Raw genomic sequence first — 19,750 nt, 5'->3', positions numbered from 1 at the left:
ACAGCTTGAACCTGTGAATGCTCACTGCCTTTCTTGTCCGCTCCTGCCCGCCCCCGCTCCCCCCCCCAGACCAGCACTACAGGCTCTCCATAATTATGGCTGAATAAGCACGCAAAATACCCTCTTTTGATCAAAAAATGCTGGGGGAGGGGCACCTGGGTGGCTCAGTCGGTTAAGGTTAAGCGGCCGACTTCGGCTCAGGTCATGATCTCACGGTCCGTGAGTTTGAGCCCCACGTCGGGCTCTGTGCTGACAGCTCAGAGCCTGGAGCCTGTTTCAGATTCTGTGTCTCCCTCTCACTGACCCTCCCCCGTTCATGCTCTGTCTCTCTCTGTCTCAAAAATAAATAAACGTTAAAAAAAAAAATGCTGGGGGCAGGGGTAGGGAGTGTTAATAGGAAATTAGTCATAAGAACAACTGCAGAGAAGATACAAAAGGAAAGAGACTCTATTATTGTATTTTAGTGTTTATATTTATTTTTGACAGGGAGAGAGAGAGAGTGCACAAGCAGGGAAGGTGCAGAGAGATGGGGACAGAGGATCCAAAGTGGGCACCATGCTGATAGCAGAAAACCCAATGTGGGGCTGAACTCACAAACCATGAGACCATGACCTGAGTTAAAGTTGGACGCTCAACCGAGGCACCCACGCACCCTGAAAAGAGACTATTTTAAAATAAATGGTTTCCAGGTCTGGAGTGCTACTGGATGGATTCCCCCAATGAGGAATCCACCAAGCAGAAGGGATAGAACCGGCCGAGGAGATAGCTAAGGTCAACTCAACTTTAAAGACATTGTGAACTTCATAAACTTCTACTGCATGATGGAAAACGTGGTGGTGACTGTTAATGTGAATGACAGGTAGCTGGGCTTGGGGACATCAGAAGCAGAATTCTTTCATTCATTCATTCACTCATTTATTATTATTACTTTTTTTTTTTTTTTTTTTTTAGGTATGTTTCACACCCAGCGCAGAGCCCAATGCAGGGCTTGGACTCACGACCCTGAGATCAAGACCTGAGCTGAGATCAAGAGTCAGACACCTAACTGACCGAGCCACCCAGGCACCCCAAAGGCAGAATTTAAAAATAAATACTTATAAGACAGTTTTAAGAGTTATGTGAAAAATATTAAGAGGAGCCTTTAAGTTCACAGCATAGGTGACAGTGATCTCATCCTTATATAAGTTTAATGTCACTTGAATAGTTAACAAAAAAATAAATAAATAGGAAAAATTGTTCAACCTTACTGATAACCAAATTAATGAAAATGAAAACAGCAAAGACTTCTCTTTTGCTTACTCAATTTGTGTTTTTGTTAAAAAAAAAAAAAAAAAAAAACTTCTTTTTCTGATAACCCTGGGAGAAATTTAGTAAAACTGACACTCTCAGGTCACGATCTCGCGGTCCGTGAGTTCGAGCCCCGCATCGGGCTCTGGGCTGATGGCTCAGAGCCTGGAGCCTGTTTCCGATTCTGTGTCTCCCTCTCTCTCTGCCCCTCCCCCGTTCATGCTCTGTCTCTCTCTGTCCCAAAAATAAATAAACGTTGAAAAAAAAAAAAAAAACTGACACTCTCATAGGGGTCACTATTTGAAAAAGCAATTTGGCAATATTTATCAAGACCCATAAAAATGTTTTTGGCCTTTCATCCACTAATTCCACTTCTGGGCATCTACTATAAGGAAATAATCTTAAATATTTTAAAAAAGGCACAGGTACAGTTATCAGGACAAAAGAGAAAAAATTAAAAGTTCAACCGAGGAACAATTAAGTGTTGATGTGCCCACAGAGTGGCAGCTTGTCAGAAATAACAAACAGGTGGGGCACCTGGGTGGTTCAGTTGGTTAAGCGTCCAACTCTTGATTTTAGTTTGGGTCATAATCTCACAGTTCCTGGAATCGAGCCCTACATCAGGCTCTGCGCTGACAGCACGCAGCCTGCTTAGGATTCTCTCTCTCCCTCTCTCTCTGTCCCTACCGTGCTGGTACATGCACGCACATGCACGTGTGTTCTCTCTCTCTCTCTCAAAATAAATTAAAAAAAAAAAAGAAATAACAAACAAGAGGGCTGAGCCACACGGAACAATGTGTGTCTAATATTTAACTGTACTCTACAAGTACGCCTACATAAAAATAAGCTTATGAGGGGTGCCTAGGTAGCTCAGTCGGTTAAGTGTCCGACTTTGGCTCAGGTAATGATTTCGCAATTCATGAGTTCAAGCCCCGTGTCAGGCTCTGTGCTGACAGCTCAGAGCCTGGGGCCTGCTTCAGATTCTGTGTCTCCCTCTCTCTCTGCCCCTCCCCACTTGTGCTCTGTCTCTCTCTAAAAAATAAATAAAAACATTAAAAGAATTAAAAAAGATAAGCTTATGGAAAAATAGAAGGAAACATGCTAGAGAATACCAGTTATATTAGTTAGGATGGTGGGATTATGAGTGATTTTTTTTCCTCCTGCTTTTTTTCCTCCAAACTTCCTATTCTAGGATTACTTTATTGTTTTAAAATAAGTAAAATAGTCTAAATTGGGAAAAAGGGAAAGAGGGAAGGAAGCATGCAAGAGAGCCAAAACCCTCATTTACTACAACAGAAAGGAAAAAGATAACATTTAAAATTGGTGAGTCAGGGGCGCTTGAGTGGCCCAGTCGGTTAAGTGCCCAACTTCGGCTCAGGTCATGATCACGCAGTTTGTGAGTTCAAGCCCCAAATCAGGCTCTGTGCTGACAGCTCAGAGCCTGGAGCCTGCTTCGGATTCTGTGTCTCCCTTCTCTCTGTCCCTTCCATGCTCATGCTCTGTGTCTCTCTCTCAATAGTAAATAAATGTTTTTAAAAAATTAAAAAAAAAAATAAAATTGGTGAGTCAGGCAATAGCCGTATTTTTACAAATACAGAATTAAGAAACTGGCAAGAGAGCTGAAAGCAGGTACCTCTGGGAAGAGGGAAGTTGTGGGGACGGTGGAGAGGACATAGAATTTTGCCTACTAATTGGACAATGAGTTACAACATAAATCGTAACAAAATGGACGATGATCTCTGCGCCTTAGCTACTGTCCCCAGTACACAACCCATCTGTCCTGCTGCTCTAAGCTAAGAAAACCATTTTTGCCTGCATTTATTCTCCAAACACCAAATGCTGAGTACATACATCTTTGGGATTTCTCTCTGAAGTGGCGCTTCAGGTGCTCAATCAGATGGGAGTGCCGGCCAAAGTTTTTCCCACACTCGGTACATCCGTAGGGTCTCTCCCCACTGTGCACACTGTGATGCTGGACAAGGTGCGAGCTCACACGGAAGGCTTTTCCGCACACCTGACACTTGTACGGTTTCTCGCCAGTGTGGACACGCTGATGCTGTGTCAGGTGCACACGCTGATTGTAGCTTTTCCCACATTCACCACACTTAAACGGTTTTTTCTCCAGTGTGGATTCGCCGATGTTGAATGAAGTTTGAGGCTTGAAGGAAAAATTTACCACAATCGTTACATTTGTGACCTCTCTCGCCACTTGTGCTTGTATTTTGCTTACGGTTAGCATCTGTGATGGCACCAAGATCTCTTTTCTGGGAAGAGTTCTGCCTTGATTTCCCCACAGCAGGGTTTACCTGCCACCTTTCTACCATGCCGTGAAGGTCACTAACTTCTCCAAACCCTTGACTCTGGGGAACATTTCTTTCGGTGCTTGCTGACGTCATCCAGTGGGCTTCAGCATCATCAGAAATCTGCTTTACCATGAGTTCCACGTTGTCATTCCTAGACTCATAATCTGAAATGATAGAAAGAAAATGGAAAAATTAGCTATCTTCCATACTGGAAGAAAGAAAAGGAGAGATACAGGTAATTACGAGAGCAACACATGCTAGCAATGCATGACTTGGTAAAGGCAGCCTTATGCCACAGAGATGGGATGAAGATTCCTCAAGAAGAAACAGGTGGGGGGACGAAGAGTTGCATCAAACAGATGACTGGGAGACCAGTCATTCTATTTAATGAAGGTGATATCCTCTTGGTGTGGTATTTACAGTACCTGTTTGTGCATATCTGTGCAGTATTAAATATTCCTAATAAGGGGTGCCTGGGTGGCTCGCTCAGTCAGTTAATATCCGATTCTTGAATTCGGCTCAGGTCATGATCCCAGGGTTGTGAGATCGAGCCCTGTGTCAGGTTCCATGCTGAGAGCACAAAGCCTGCTTAGGATTCTCTTTCTCCCTCTCTGCTCCTCCCCCACTCACACTCTCTCTCTTAAAATAAATAAATAAACTTAGAAATAAATAAATAAATATTCCTTTAAAAAAAAATTTTTTAGGGGCGCCTGGGTGGCTCAGTTGGTTGAGTGTCCAACTTCGGCTCAGGTCATGATCTCGCAGTTCGTGAGTTCGAGCCCCACATCAGGCTCTGTCCTGACAGCTCAGAGCCTGGAGCTTGCTTCAGATTCTGTGTCTCCCTCTCTCTATGCTTCTCCCCTGCTCACACCCTGTCTCTCTCAAGAATAAATAAATAAATAAATAAATAAATACACAAATAAAAATTTTTTATGTTTATTTTTGAGAGAGAGCCCGTGAGTGGGAGAGGGGCAGAAAGAGAGACGGAGACACAGAATCGGAAGGAGGCTCCAGGCTCTGAGCTGTCAGCACAGAGCCCGACGCAGGGCTCAAACTCACAAGCCATGAGATCATAACCTAAGCCAAAGTTGGAGGCTTAACCGACTGAGCCACCCAGGCACCCCAATAAATAAATATTCCTAATAAAATGTGATTATTGGGTTATGCAGTAAACCCAAAATTCACCTTCCTCTTCCTGTTTCTTCATAGCCTGGAGAAGAAAGATATTTCCAGCTTTTTTAATCCCCAAAGAATCTCAGTTTGGTATGAATTAATATAAAGGAAAAAAGATATTCTTTCTATACCCAGAGAAGAATTTACTACTGTCAAAAGCTAGCTTAACATCCAATAGTCATTAGTGAGTACAGATGCTAAACACATGGCAATCATGTCCCTGGGCAACTGGATCAGCAACCTACACTTCACTTGAAGCACTGACATTTAATATGCTTTGCACAGACAAATCTTCCATCATTAAAAAACAGGGAATATTATTTTTTATATGCTAGAGAGAGAGAGAGAGAGAGAGATCATAGCCTATTAAGAGCTTTCTAATAAGATTTTTTTTTTATAAACAGAAAAGTTGTTTTCAAATATTACAGAATGATGGTAATAAGAGCTAATATTTGCTGAATGCATACTGTGGACCAGGCACTGTGCCTTTAAGTGCTTTACAATTTTATGGCACTTAATCCTTACAATGACCTTTTGAGGTAGATACTACCACTATCCTTTTTTGACACAGTGAGAAGTTATAATTCTTATACCATAAAGAAAATTTTGATTTTAATTTCTTATAACTCCTTTTACTTAATTCTCTTCCTAAAAAAAAAAAAAAAAAAAAAACATTAATAGTAGAAACAAACATATAATCAAAACAAATTCTATCACAAAACCAGACCTTTGACACGTTTTTTTTCTGCCCACTTAAATAGGCAGGTAATCTCCATCATCCCAGTAATACTTTTTCTTTTATTCACATCTGCTTAGGCTAACTGTATTATTAGAATTCTCTCCCTTCCAACAAGTCAAAAAAGCTCATGGCTTTCTTTTTCCAGTGGCAAATTTGAAAAATCAGACTAGCCCAACACACCTCTTTGGTACTATTAACTGCCCTTTTCCAGAGAAGGCGATTATATGGGTTGGTACACAAATGGGTTTAGATTTGCTTTTTTCCTCTTTCCCCATTTCTTCTCCACATACATGATAAGCTTTCTGTTGATTCTCCTGATTTATTTCTGTATTTGACAGAGAACTGTGCTCCTCGCTCAGTGCTATGCCCAGCTGGTAAGTAATGCAATGGTGGGGGGTGGGGTGTAGACAAAAACACCCAATCAGGCAGATTTGGTGCTTTACAGATTCTTCAACCTTACCAGTGCCCTGTCTGGCATTCTACATTCCTAAGGATGGCTCCTTTCCCTGATCATTTTTCTCTTCAGCTACATCAAAATATCTCTCCACCGTGGCCCCCAAGATGTATCACTGTTACTTAAAAAGTAGAGTAGTGTGTATGGTATGCTATCATTTTTGCAAAAACTCACATATACACAGACTATGTTTAGAGATACAATCCACAAACTGGCAACAGTCATTGCCTCTTTGAGGGAAACCAAAAGATTGAGGATCGGAGTAGGTGACTCACTTTTCACCTTATACCCATTCATACTATTGCAGAATGTTTTACTATGTGCATGTACACCCTTTTCCAAACCAAAGTTCTCCACTGCACACGAACCTCTACTTCACCACTTCCTCCATCACCTGCTCATTCTCAACAGGTGACTGTCTCCTATTTCAGAGTCAAAGCTATCCACTCCAGAGCTCCTTGAACATCCTACAGCCGCAATCAAAAACTTGCTGGCAGCCTTCCTCTGTCACCCTCCCATTGCCTCTTGGTAGAAGAGGTGTCTCTCTCTCCCTGGCCGAGGCCAAGTCTTCCTTCTGGATCTTGGACCTCCTCATGCCATCCTGTTTTCCAGGGACTGCCCTCATCAATGATCTGTTCTTCCTTGTCTCAATGTTTCAAACTCACTCCTTCCTAGTTCTTTTCCAGTTGCATTTAAGTATGCTTAAAACTTTTCCATTGAGGGGCACCTAGGTGGCTCAGTCGGCTGAACGTCCAACTTTGGCTCAGGTCGTGATCTCATGGTTTGTGAGTTTGAGCCTCCTGCTGGGCTCACTGCTGTCAGTGCAAAGCCCCCTTCGGATCCTCTGTCCCCCTCTCTCTCTGCCCCTCCCCCACTTGTACACTCTCTCTCAAAAATAAACATTAAAGGGGCACCTGGGTGGCTCAGTCAGTTAAGCATCCGACTTTGGCTCAGGTCATGATCTCACAGTCCATAAGTTCAAGTCCCACATTGGGCTCCGTGCTGACAGCTCAGAGCCTGGAGCCTGCTTCACATTTTTTGTCTCCCTTTCTCTCTCTCTGCCCCTCCTCTGCTCATGCTCTGTCTCTCAAAAATAATAAACGTTAAAAAATTAAGCAAAAAAAAAAAAAAAAACTTGACCTTCTCAAGGGTATCAGGAACACACTGGTGTGAAAATAATCTAATGCGGCCTTCCCAGAGATGTTATTAAGGGGGCAGAAATCATCAAACATGTTCTTAATGTAGAAGAAGATACTAGAGTTATAAATATGTTGTAATGAACAAATAGATTTTTAAAAAAATCAGAAAGTACAAATTTAAAATTGCTTGGAGAATGGTATAAAAAAGAACTGTATAGGGGCGCCTGGGTGGCTCAGTTGGTTGGGCGTCCAACTTCAGCTCAGGTCATGATCTCACGGCTCGTGAATTCAAGCCCCGCGTCAGGCTCTGTACTGACAGCTCAGAGCCTACAGCCTGCTTCAGATTCTGTGTCTCCCTCTCTCTTTACCTCTCCCCCACTCACGCTCTGTCTCTCTCTTGCCTTCAAAAATAAACATACATTGAAAATATTTAAAAAAAAAATAACTGTACCAAGTTCTGAAATCCTAAAACCCATTAAATCCCTGCAAAGTAACTGAAAAAGATAAAATGATACTACCAGACTGAAATTAGACAAGTGAGGCATTTAATTTAAAAAGAGACTGAAAAAGTATTCGCATTACATATAACATATGTGCCGCATAAATAATTCCTTGAGATGAAAACCCCCACCAAGATGTGAACAGATAAAGCCACAGAGGGCCAGTACAAATAAGTCAAAGAAATACAAATATATATCACTAGTATTAGAAGAAATGTAAAATTTAAAAGAGCAGAAGTCAATTTTGCTTATTTTTTAAAAAGTTTTTATTTTTGAGAGAGAGAGAGAACATGTGTGTGAGCAGGGGAGGCGCGGGGGAGGATTGTGGGGGGAGACAGAAGGTCTGAAGAAGGCTCTGTGTGGACAGCAGAGAGCCTGATGTGGGGCTCGAACCCACAAACCATGAGATCATGACCGGAGCTGAAAGGAGACGCCTAACTGAGCCACCCGGGCACCCCAATTTTACTTTTTAAATAAAAACCTGTAAGTGAACTAAAACCCTGACGACAACATAAACTGGTATAATGCTTTTCAAAAGAAACTTGGCATTATATGCAGCACCCGGCTGGCTCACAGGATGCTGTGACTCTTGATCTCAGGGTCATGGGTGTGAGCCCCACGCTGGATGTAAGGATTACTTAAATAAATAATAAACTTTTTTTTAAAAAAAAAAAAAGGAAATTTGGCATTATATATGTCTTTCATCTAAAGTCTACTAGAGTGCTTGATATATAGTGGTTCTTCTAAAAGAATTCATTCAAAAGCAGAAGAGCCGTTAGTTTCAAAATGCTTGCCACAGTGCTGAGACTTTTATAATGCTCTAGGCAGCATAAATGAGTATCAGTTTCCAGGATCGTCATTTAGAAACAGGTTCAAAATCTCATTTGGGACACAAATTCAAGAAGGGAGGGGACATGTAAAATGTAGATGCCAAGGTGAACATCATGAAATGGGCACCAGTGATCTGAGAATGGAAATGGAGTGAACAACTAGCCACCTGTGCCTTGGAGAAAAGTCACTGTAATACCTACAGAAGAGCCTTGAACAACACACGTTTGAACCGTGCAGGTCTACTTATACGTGGATTTCTCTTGATAAAAACAGACTCTGAATGTATTTCTTCTTCCTTATGATTTTAATAACATTTTCTTTTCTCTGGCTCACTTTCACATAAGTAAACATGGTATATGATACATAAACTATGCAGTAAGGCTTCAGGTCAGCAACAGGCTCTGAGTAGTTAAGTTTTGGGGGAGTCAGAAGTTATATTCAGACTCTCAACGGCATGGGGGGTGGGCCTAACCCCATGTTGTTCAAGGGTCAAATATACTCTAATAAATGGCCATTCAGCAAAGTCTGAGATGTTTTTGCAAGTGAGAAGTATTCAGTTAGAATTATTCAATTTGTCAAGGAATAGAGTACAACAACTACTATAAATCTGTTAAAACGCAAAACCTGTTAGTATTGAGCTCTTTTATTTTAAAGCACTAAAAAGAGAACATTTGCTGGATTCTAAATACTATCCCCTAAGTATCATCAGACTTCAATCATACCCTAATTAAGATGGAAATAATCAGAATAAGCTGAATAAGAAAAAACAAAAAACAAAAAACCAGGAACACTGATTTACTCTTTCACAGAAAAAAATAAATAAATAAACAAAGTCATAGTAATTAAAACATACATGCTTTTATACGATGTGCCAGAAATACTCTTTGTAACAAAATGAAGATGTCCTAATCCATGCAGATGAAATAATTCTTACCCATGGAAGGAATACTCCCATAATTCTCCTTCCTGTCATCCCTATAGAGTGACTTCTGAGACTGGTCCAAATGTCCCCATTCCTCCAGGATGAAGGATACAGCCACATCAGCCACATCTTCCATTTTCACCAACTTCTGAAACATGAGATCTCCACTAAATTCCCATTCCCTATGTGCACATTTGGCGTGAGGGGAAGAAGTGGGAGCATGAAGGGAAAAAACAGAGGAGGGACTGTGCTTCAAAGAGGAGAGGGGCACATGGGGTGGAACAGGAAGAGACATTCAAGTAGGAACCCAAGATGGGCCCAGTCTGTAGTGAGAGACAGAACTCCTGATAAAGAGTCAGGATTAGGGCAGCTCCTCGTCCAAGAACAGACACGGGTCCTCACTGCGGGCACTGGGACGCCGGCTCACCTGGGACCCAGCTGAGAGAAGTGAGGCTGTCAGCTCCTGGCTGTCCTTCAGGGGAAGGGGAGGAACTTGGAGAGCAGGTAGGGCTGAGGGGGGAGAAAAAGAGGTGTCAGAATATCTTTGCCCAGTTCCAATTGCCAGCATGTTCCACTTTTGCTCAAGAATCCACAATGGGGCCCTGCTGCAGCAAGGCCAAATGTTTCTACTTGGTTCTCAAGACCCTCTACATTGTGGCTCCTCCCACACCTAACGACACTGACCCTTCCCCCAAAAAAACTAGACTCCCTGCTCTGGTCAGGCTAATCCCTGCTGGTGACCTCAGACTGTGCCGTTCACCTATAAGGGATTCAACCTGCTCTGCCAAGATCACATCTGGTCATCTCAAAGAATAACCTGTCCCACATCTTCGTGAAGCTGAAACACTAGTGAGAGCCCAGGGCTTCTCAAATTTTAATGTGCAAACAAAATCACCTGGAGGTCTTGGTACAGGGCAGATATGGCTCAAAAGTTCTGGAATGGCCCCCATATTCTACGCTTTTAACAAAGCCAGGTGATGCTGGCGCTGCTTCCTGGGCCACGCTTTCATCAGCAAGGCCTTAGCCCACATTCTCTTCCTTCAAGAAGTTCCCATGGTTGATTGATAGCCATTTAGTGTGCACTAAGTCATGTGTTATAAGAATAGGCAGAAAACAATTCTTGCCTTCCAAAAACTTCACTGTCTAGCCGGGAATGCAGACACATAAACCTTACTTACTTCCTGCTCAGGGTAAAAGTGTTATACTTGAAATTCACCCAAGTTCCTATAGAAGCACAGAGGCAGGGCACCTACGGAGTGGAGAGTGGGAGGTGGGAGCATCAGGAAAGCCTTTCCACAGAAGTGACTCTGGGAAGTAGCGGGGGCGGGGGGGAGGGGAATGGTTAGGGTGTTGAGGGTGCTTTCCCTCACTGTCAGGCAGAGTGAACTGCATGTGCAATGCCTGGAGGATTTGCTCTCTAGATGGTGGTGACCTTCTGACCCCCTGCTGTCACCTCTGCTTGTTTTTTGTCCAAGATTCATGGTGCATATGATCTCATTGTCTATGTATGCCCTGATTTGGACAGACTCACCTAGTATAAACCTTCAGCCTGACAGTTTGGACATTGCTATGGTTTCCCTGATCCCAAAGGTGCATGTGCTTATGTAGCTTGCTTCCGTCCAAGAACTAGGAAGTGATAGGCAATGACACAAAAAGGACATAATGGTTAAGAGATGAAAGCCAGAAACCAAGATGGCATCTGAAACCAGAAGTGTGGCTAAAGAGTCAAAGTAAGACTTGAAGAAAGGGATGAATGTAGTCTATACTCAAACAGCAATTTTGATTTTAAGTATTACAATTGGAATAATTATAATAATTACATTCCAAACAACTACACCGATTTTATGAAGTTTCTATGAAAGCTTCTGTTTCTTTAGCTTTTAAGCAAATGACTTTGCTCCTCTCAAGTTCAACTTAGTCCCAGGGCCTGGAAACCAGCCCTTGGTGCTCTCAAAGGCATAAGGAATCCAGTGTGTAAAACTCAAAAACCAAAACAAACACAAAACAAACATAGCAATTTTGTCAGAAGGCAGACACTGGCCAAAAAAAAAAAAAAGACACTGGGTCTGGCTAACAGGGCAGAGGAGAGAAGCAGCTCCTAGAACAGAAGGTGTGATGAGACGCTGCCAGTAGAAGGAAGAGAACAGTATTTTCGGAGGACAGGAGTCTGCACCTGGGAGGGACTCATGGAAAGGCAAGGGCAGCCCAGCTCAGAAAGGTACAAGTATAAATTTGGAGCTGACTGCTGGGGTTAGAACCCCAGCTCTGCCACTTAACAGCTTTGTGACCTTGAAAGAATTACCTCACCTTTCTAGGCTTCAGCTGCTTCATTTCTAACATGAGTATAACAGTCGTAGCTATTCCACTGGGTTAGTGCGAGCATTAACCCTTGGTATGCCAACTAGGTGTATTAGACACAATTTGGGATTGGGGGTTTCTTTTTTGAACAGTTTTAACTATTTTTAAAGACTAGAATTACATGACTTATTTCTTTAGAGGTCTACTAAAGAACAAAATGAAAATTTATCTTAGTATTATTAAAAAAGAGAATAAACCTGGGGCGCCTGGGTGGCTCAGTTGGTTAAGCGTCAGACTTCAACTCAAGTCATGATCTTGCAGTTCATGGGTTCGAGCCCCACGTAGGACTCTGTGCTGACAGCTCAGAGCCTGGAGCCTGCTTCAGATTCTGCCTCTCCCTCTCTCTCTGCCCTTCCTCTGTTCATGTTCTGTGTCTTTCTCTCCCAAAAATAAATAAACATTAAAAAAAACAGAATAAACTTCATTCTGTCTTGTAATTTCTATATGGATCCATTGGACTCTTCTACACATTTAGGGTAGATTTTGAGATCTGAGTGATCTTATTTTCCTTACATCATAAAACATTTTTCTAATTCATCATCCTATGAATTACCACGTTTACTAAATATTACTCATTTAATTATTCCCAATGATAGCAAAAAAACTAAAATAATGAGAAAATAGAGGAGAATAGAAGAAATACTTAGGATGATGTAATAGTGAAATAAATCATCATTCTTCACTATTCTCCAAGTATTAAATTCACTGCCCAGGTCTTTGCATCATCATCAAGAAGGTATAAGACTTTGACGCCTGTTTTTAGCTCTCACTGAGGATGACTGAAAATTCAGAATTTTTCATTTTCCACCCATATCAGCAAAGAGAAGAAAATGTGCAGCAGATAACATTGCACTTTTAATAGATGAAGTAAGAAGACAATATGAAGAACAGAGAAGTACACGCTACACAATAATGATGAAACTGAACCCAGAGGGGAAATCTTCGAAGGAGTCTACAAATACTATCAGAGGTAACTTTTCTCAAACATAAGAATCAACGATAAACACTACATTTTGAAAAGGAAATATGACATTCTCATCCAGCGAATTATTCAACAGGAAGGACTTCATCAGGCCAAGATTTTGCAACAAGACCCTGGACCATCCCACTTTGCTAAAGCGACAGTATTCATTTCGCTAAAGGGATAGTATTGTGTGACAGTGGTCTTTCATTTTTTTATGTTTCTATTACCAAAATGTACTTGATATAAAAAGGTTCAGTTCTCATTAAAAGTTCCTTAAAATTATTTTTTATTAGCCTTTGATTCTTCTGTAAATGATCTGTAAAATGACATATATACGTATGTATGTAAGCGTGTGTATATAGGCGTGTGTGTGTATGTATATATAATAAAAAGGATCCATTGGCCCCAGATGGTAAATGGTGAAGACTACTTTTTCTGATAAACAGAGGGTTTAATGAGTTCCCAAAGGTAAAGCAGTTGGAACACTTGCGGACACGTAGTAAACACTAACGTAAGCGATTCCTGCTGCTGCTGCTTCTATCATCACTCCCACAGTGAAAGAAAAGCTGGAAAAGGTCAGGGCCCCGGAGCATGTAAAGTGAAAGGCCTGACCACTAGAGGGAGCCGAGAAGAAAGCCGGGGGCCAAACCTGGAAATACAGGTTCATGACACTTTTCTCCACAATTCTGAAATCCCAAAGCTCCAAATACCAAAAGCCTTCCTTTCAGTAAGGTAGACACTGAACTAATTTGACAGAAAAACCTGACCAGAACTGATGTGAAGCTATTTAAAGTCTGGATTTAATCCCCTTACTGTAAATACATATACATTTCACTGGCGAAATACTAACGTGCGTGACTGTGGAGTCCCACCTCTAATCCCGCTGGTACTGTAATGTACGGTATATAAGTCATATTCCCTTACTAAATCGGAAAATTTCTGGATCCTAAAATATATCTCATAGCAAGGGTTTGGTTAGGGTTATAGACCTGTGGACACATACCATAAATAAGATACTTGGCAGTTCACTTTTCTTTCTTCACATGTTTAATACAAGTTGATAAAATTGAGAGAGCGGGGAGGGAAGGAGAGAAAGAGAAGGAGAGAACAAACGCTCTACAGGTCACGGTAAGCAACTGCTTGAAGTAAGACTTCAAGGTGGGTGAATGAGCAGCCGGAAATGAATGGATGCAATTAGAAACTGGAGAGCTGTTCTTACATAAGCAGTGAGATAACAAAACATGTGCAGAGTTGGAAAACTGCTGTAAAACAAGTATGACACTTTTGCAAAAGACTTCTGTAGATCTTCTGACGGTGCCTGTACTTAGAACGGTCGTCATCTGCATTACGGCTTTCAAACAGAACCGCATCCTAGCTGTCCTGCAAGCTCACTCTCTGCATGCCAGGGACTCAATTCTGGGTCCCCAGCCCTTCCCAACCTCACAGTGCTGCCAGATGCAGAAAGGCCACCCGCCTAAAGTCTCGCTCATACAGATACCGCTTACCCATAAGACCAGGATGCCCGCTCTCTAGCCCCATCTGTTCCACTGAATCGTAGGTCCTCACCATTCTCCTCCAGAAGATGAGGCTTCTGTGGCTCCTGTTCAGACGGGGGGTCCACAGACAGGAGCTGCTGGCTGGGGGACTCCTGAACAACTCCAGGTGGTACCATCTTCTGAGGAAGCACTTCAGGACACACCACGATCTGACAAGCACAATCACACCAATCAGCACACTGTAGAGAAGGCTAAGAAAGAATCCAGTAAATTCACACTATTCTTCCATCCACTCCTTTGCCAAATATACAATGTGCATTTACAACGAGCCAGACACTGATGGCTTAAGCCAGAACAGTGGCTTAACAAACACAGTTTCTTTCCAGTCAAAGATGACTTCCATTGAACATATCAACGCACAAATAAATGCATGATTGCAAACTGTTACATGTTAGAAGGAGAAGAAAGTAGTGCCCTGACACATAACAGATGAGAACCTACTTTAGAGAAGGTGGACAAGGAAGGCTTGTCCGACAAAGTGTCACTGAAGTAAACAGCTCCAGGGCAAAAGAAGCCTGCCAGGGGAAAAGTAAGAAGTGCTCTGGGCAAAGAGAACAACATAAGCAAAGACTCTCAAGTAGAAGATAGGTGTGTGATGTGGTCAAGGAACCGTAAGAAGGCCAGGGTAGGTCAAGTTTACTGGAGAGGGGAGAGAAGTGAGAAGTCAAGTTGTCAAGGTCAATATAGAGCTCAAGAAGCCACACTCACTTCCTTAGCAGACCAGGTTCAAGACAGACCAACACTAAGACAAGAGCTGGTTCCTGTCCAGCATGCTAAGTAAGTACTCCTTGTTTCTGTTCTGGGCTCTTGCTCGACCCTAGGGGACACGCAGTTACTCTGCCACAACCTGTCTCCACAATCCGTCTTTTCTGGAAGTTACTAACTCAGCAGCATCCTAGCAGGTAATAAGATCCTGCATTGAGACAGAATTGCCACCCCCCTCTCCCCCTCCCTTAGGTTTCAAAGCACTTTAAATTTTAACCCTCTTGGCACTGGCGAAATGTGGTACGGGAGTTACATTAAGAGGCGGCTGCAAAACAGTTGTGGCAAAGATCACTCTGCGTGGAAGTGTGTGTGTCCTTGTGGAGCCGCTCAGAATAAGAGCTAAGATGATGCCAAGCATGTCGCAGGGCACGTCAGCACCAAAGAAGCAAAGCAGCCCTTCAGGTCCCCTGAGACTGGGACACAGAAACCAAGGAGAAGGGTAAAGTTTAAAGCCTGGGAAAAGGGCCTGCCAGAGACAGTATCTTCCTGGAGATAAAGTTGAGGAACAATGTTGGGGACACAGCAGACAAAGAGAAAGGCAAACAAAACAAGCCATGGAAGTCCTTAAGAAAATCCCCTCTATGGGCCTCAAATCCCTGATACCGATAAGAATTTTTTTTTTCTCTGTGTCCTTCCAAAGATGGGCTGTATATCACAATTAGAAGTAAATGCATATATCTGCTGCAAATCTTCTACTTAAAAAATACTTCTTGTTTGTAAGTGTACTTTTGAGTATTTATTACTATAAAAAAGCAGGGCAAAGTTTCTTTATTAATATCCCAAATTAGGCTTAAAAAAGAAGCAACTAGATGTCACCATGAACTTTTACTTTCTGTCCTGACAGAAGCAACAGAAAGATTCAGACATTCCCATCTGGAGGACATTCGGTATAGCCAAGGGTCTGGCTGAGAGTCAGGAACAATTCCCTCTGCTGCCTACTCGCCTCATGGAGTGAGCTGAACCACTTGAAGAGCTTGAGAATGTCCTGGAATGTTAACATACCCCTTACCCAGAGATAAAGAGTAATGAGATTGAGACCTTACACTGAAGCACAGTCGCTCTAAAGAATGATGGAAATTTAATTACCTTCAAACTCTTGTGACCTAAGATCTCATGATTTTGTTTCTTTGTTCTAACAACAATAACAACAACAACAACAAAATTAAAGCTTAAGAGAATGTGACCCTAGCAACAAGAAGGTAGAGGCTCAAGTTAAATGAGTAAGAAAAGACAAGAAGAGGTAACAACATAAAGGTATTGATTCTCCCTAGGGGCACCTGGGAGGCTCCTTCAGTTAAGTGTCCGACTTCCACTCAGGTCATGGTCTCACCATTTGCGGGTTTGGGTCTCACGGTTCGTGGGTTCGAGCCCCACGTCGGGCTCTGTGCTAACAGTGCAGAGCCTGGAGCTTGCTTCAGATTCTGTGTCTCCCTCTCTCTCTCTGTGCCCCGTCCCAATTATGCTCCCTCTCTCTCTCTCGCTTCCAAAATAAATAAATATTAAAAAAATATTTTAGGGGTGCCTGGGTGGCTCAGTCGGTTAAACGTCCAACTTCAGCTCAGGTCATGATCTCATGGTTCACAGGTTCAAGCCCCGCATCGGGCTCTGTGCTGACAGCTAGGAGCCTGGAGCCTGCTTCGGATTCTGTGTCTCCCTCTCTCTCTACTCCTCCCCTGTTCACACTGTTTCTGTCTCTCAAAAATAAATAAATGTAAAACAAAAATGTAAGAAAAAAATTTAAATAAAGATATTGATTTTCCCTAAATTAACATAGGATTTACTGCAACCCCAACAACAACAACAAAAAACCCAACAGGATTTTTGGAGTGGTGAAAACTACATTAGTAATTCTAAAGTTTATAAGGAAAAAAGAAAATATTGAAAATATTTGGAAGGAGGAAGAGTAGCCCTACCACATATCAAAACCCTTTACAGAGCTCAAGTAATTAATATACTGATAGGTGAACAGATAATAAGATCAACAAAACAATTAAAAGAACATAAGTAAATTCAGGGGTGCCTGGGTGGCTCAGTCGGTTAAGCATCCAACTCTTGATTTTGGCTCAGGTGTGATCTCATGGTTCATGGGTTCAAGCCCTGCATAGGGCTTTGCATTGACAGCATGGAGCCTGCTTGGGATTCTCTGCATTCTTCTCTCTCTGCCTCTCCCCTGTTCACACGTGCCCACACATGCTCGTGCTCTCTCTCAAAAATAAATAAACATTAAAAAAAAAAAAAGGGCCGTGAGTAGACCCAAATGCATGCAGAAATCTGGTATGTAATAAAGACAGCATTTTAATTAGAGTGAGGAAAAAAGGGATTTCTCTACAAGTTGCTGGGGCAACTGGACAGACATCTGGGAGAAAAAAGTTGTAACCATACCAAACACCATGCACCAAAAAAAATTTTTTTTAACTTGAGAAGACACTATTAGAAAATTTTCTTACGATGTTGTAGTGGAGAAGGCCTTTCTAAGTATGGCACAAAACCCAGAAACCATAAATTAAAAAATATAAACAGACCACATAAAAATAAACCCTGCAAAAGTCTCCATAAGCAAAGATAAACAAGGTGGAGAAATAAACTTGCACCTCAGATGACAGACACAGTGCTTACTTTTTCAAATAGGCAAATAATGTAAACAGATAAATCACAAAAAAGGGTACACACACAGGGCACCTGGCTGGCTCAGTTGGGGAACATGTGACTCTTGAACTGGGCATTGTAAGTTCATATTCAAACCCCACATTTGTTGTAGAGCTTAATTTTCAAGAAGGAAAAACAAGGGTACACATGTAACCCTTTAAAATATATACTGTGGTTGGGGCTCCTAGGCGGCTCAGTCAGTTAAGTGACCAACGTTGGCTCAGGTCACGATCTCATGGCTCTTGAGTTCAAGCCCCACATCAGGCTCTGTGCTGACAGCTCAGAGCTTGGAACCTGCTTTGGATTCTTTGCCCCCCCCCCCCCCCCGGTCTCTCTCTGCCCCTCCCCTGCTTGGGCTCTCTCTCTCTCTCTCAAAAATGAATAAACTTTAAAAAATTTAAAAACATATATATGTATACATACACATACATATTCTGTGGTCAAACTCACTCATAATATGAGAAATGCATATTAAAATTTAACAGAAGTAGAATGTTGCATCTTTCAGACTGGTGATGACAAAAAGTTGGGCAACATCATGTGATCAGGCTGTGAGCAAAAAATTTCTCTCACACCCTGCAGCTGGGAATAAAAACTGGTATAACCTCTCTGAAGGGCAACTTCTCAACAGCTGTCAAAATTACAAATGCACATCGTCTCTGAGCCAACAATCTGACTTCTAAGCATTTATTATTCTACAGTTAAGGATGAACATAAAGGACAGTCATTGTAGCAAAATTTACGTTCAGAAACAATCCAAAGGAATGACTTAAATGGCCTTCACCAGGAGTTTGATTATGGTACATCCATCCACACGATGGAATATAAGCAGTCTCCGGGAGTGAGGCAGGTCTGTTTGCACCAACATGGAACAAACCAAGATATAAACAAATAGCAAGAGGCAGAAGTACACAGTGATTTAAACCACATCTGTGGCTTTTTAAAGCATATTATCCACACGTCCACTTATACATACAGAATTAAGTAGATCTCTGTAAGGATATACAGGTATCAGGTGACAGTGGTTGCCTCTGAAGAGAACTAGGCAGCCAGAGAAGGAGAGGCGGGAGGAAACTTACTTTTCATAACAAACTTATGCACCTTTTGAATTTTGTATCATGTCAATCAAAAGATAAATACAGTAATTTTAAAGATAAGTTAAATCGCAGACTGTCTTCTCCAGGTTAACACACTGGATACTGCTTCTCTTTGCTGGAGTGGCAGGAAATCTCCACAGTGTACCTAATCCCAGGAGAACAAAAGAATATGAATGAAGCACCAGAGCGCTAAGAATCTCACCCCTGCTCAGCAGCAACTTAACTCTCTTCCTCTCCTTCCTCATTGCTCTAAGGTCTCCTCTTCCACTCACCTGTTGTCTGCGTTCCTCTAGCTCTCTCTGTATATTTTCTACCACAGCCACGGCCTCTTCTCCACTTTCCGGGTGATGTTCTCTCACCCAGGTCTGGAACTCTTCCGGTAGGATGGTCAGGAACTGCTCCAGCACCAGAAGCTCCAGGATCTGCTCCTTGGTGTGCAGCTCGGGCCTCAGCCACTCGCAGCACAGCACCCGGAGCTGGCTCAGGGCCTCCCGGGGGCCTGATGCCTCATGGTACTGGAAGTGCCTGAAGCGCTGGTAAAAAGTCTCAAACACTGGAGGGTTGTACTCTTGCATCCAGGTACAGTCTTCTTCTTCCACCTTCACTATTAGAAGGTCTTCTTGCTCCTGTGAAGTCTCAGCGGGAGGGTCTAAGTCTATAACTTCCCCAGACTCTGTCATTATCATTCCAACTCAGAGGGATGTCTCTCCAGGTTAGCTGTGTCACACAGATCAAATCTGGTTTCTGCTCTTTAAAATCTTCTGAAGGGCAGTTTCATTAGCGTGCAACCTACTGATACATTAGAAAGCATTATTAGCAAAGAGATGACAAAGAGGTCATCTCTACTAAAGATGACCACTCAACAGAGTAATTTACTTTAAAATATAGACAAGATATGGGGTGCCTGGGTGGCTCAGTCGGTTAAGCGTCCGACTTCGGCTCAGGTCATGATCTCACGGTCCGTGAGTTCAAGCCCCGCATCAGGCTCTGTGCTGACAGTTAAGAGCCTGAAGCCT

At 42.4% G+C, this 19,750-nt stretch overlaps 1 protein-coding gene and 1 long non-coding RNA gene across 2 annotated transcripts in view; both read right to left on the bottom strand.

Annotated features, from left to right (window-relative positions):
• ZKSCAN5 (zinc finger with KRAB and SCAN domains 5) overlaps window positions 1–19,750 on the bottom strand; it is a 28,402-nt gene that overhangs the window by 7,168 nt on the left and 1,484 nt on the right. The window contains 6 exon segments of the mRNA XM_045460873.1: window positions 3,139–3,403; window positions 3,405–3,754; window positions 9,361–9,496; window positions 9,776–9,858; window positions 14,237–14,375; window positions 19,007–19,526. Coding sequence (XP_045316829.1) covers window positions 3,139–3,403; window positions 3,405–3,754; window positions 9,361–9,496; window positions 9,776–9,858; window positions 14,237–14,375; window positions 19,007–19,420 — 1,387 coding nt within the window. The 5' untranslated portion in view covers window positions 19,421–19,526.
• Window positions 1,327–1,908, bottom strand: LOC123589198. Its single transcript, XR_006708211.1, has 2 exons — window positions 1,570–1,908; window positions 1,327–1,384 (listed from the first exon to the last, which is right to left on the bottom strand). It is a non-coding gene; the product is annotated as an uncharacterized LOC123589198 (long non-coding RNA).

This window comes from Leopardus geoffroyi, chromosome E3 (genome assembly GCF_018350155.1).
Source record: "Leopardus geoffroyi isolate Oge1 chromosome E3, O.geoffroyi_Oge1_pat1.0, whole genome shotgun sequence".
Taxonomy (NCBI): Eukaryota; Metazoa; Chordata; class Mammalia; order Carnivora; family Felidae; genus Leopardus; species Leopardus geoffroyi.
The sequence above is the reverse complement of the archived record's forward strand: the minus strand, read 5'-3'. Positions and strand labels throughout refer to the sequence as shown.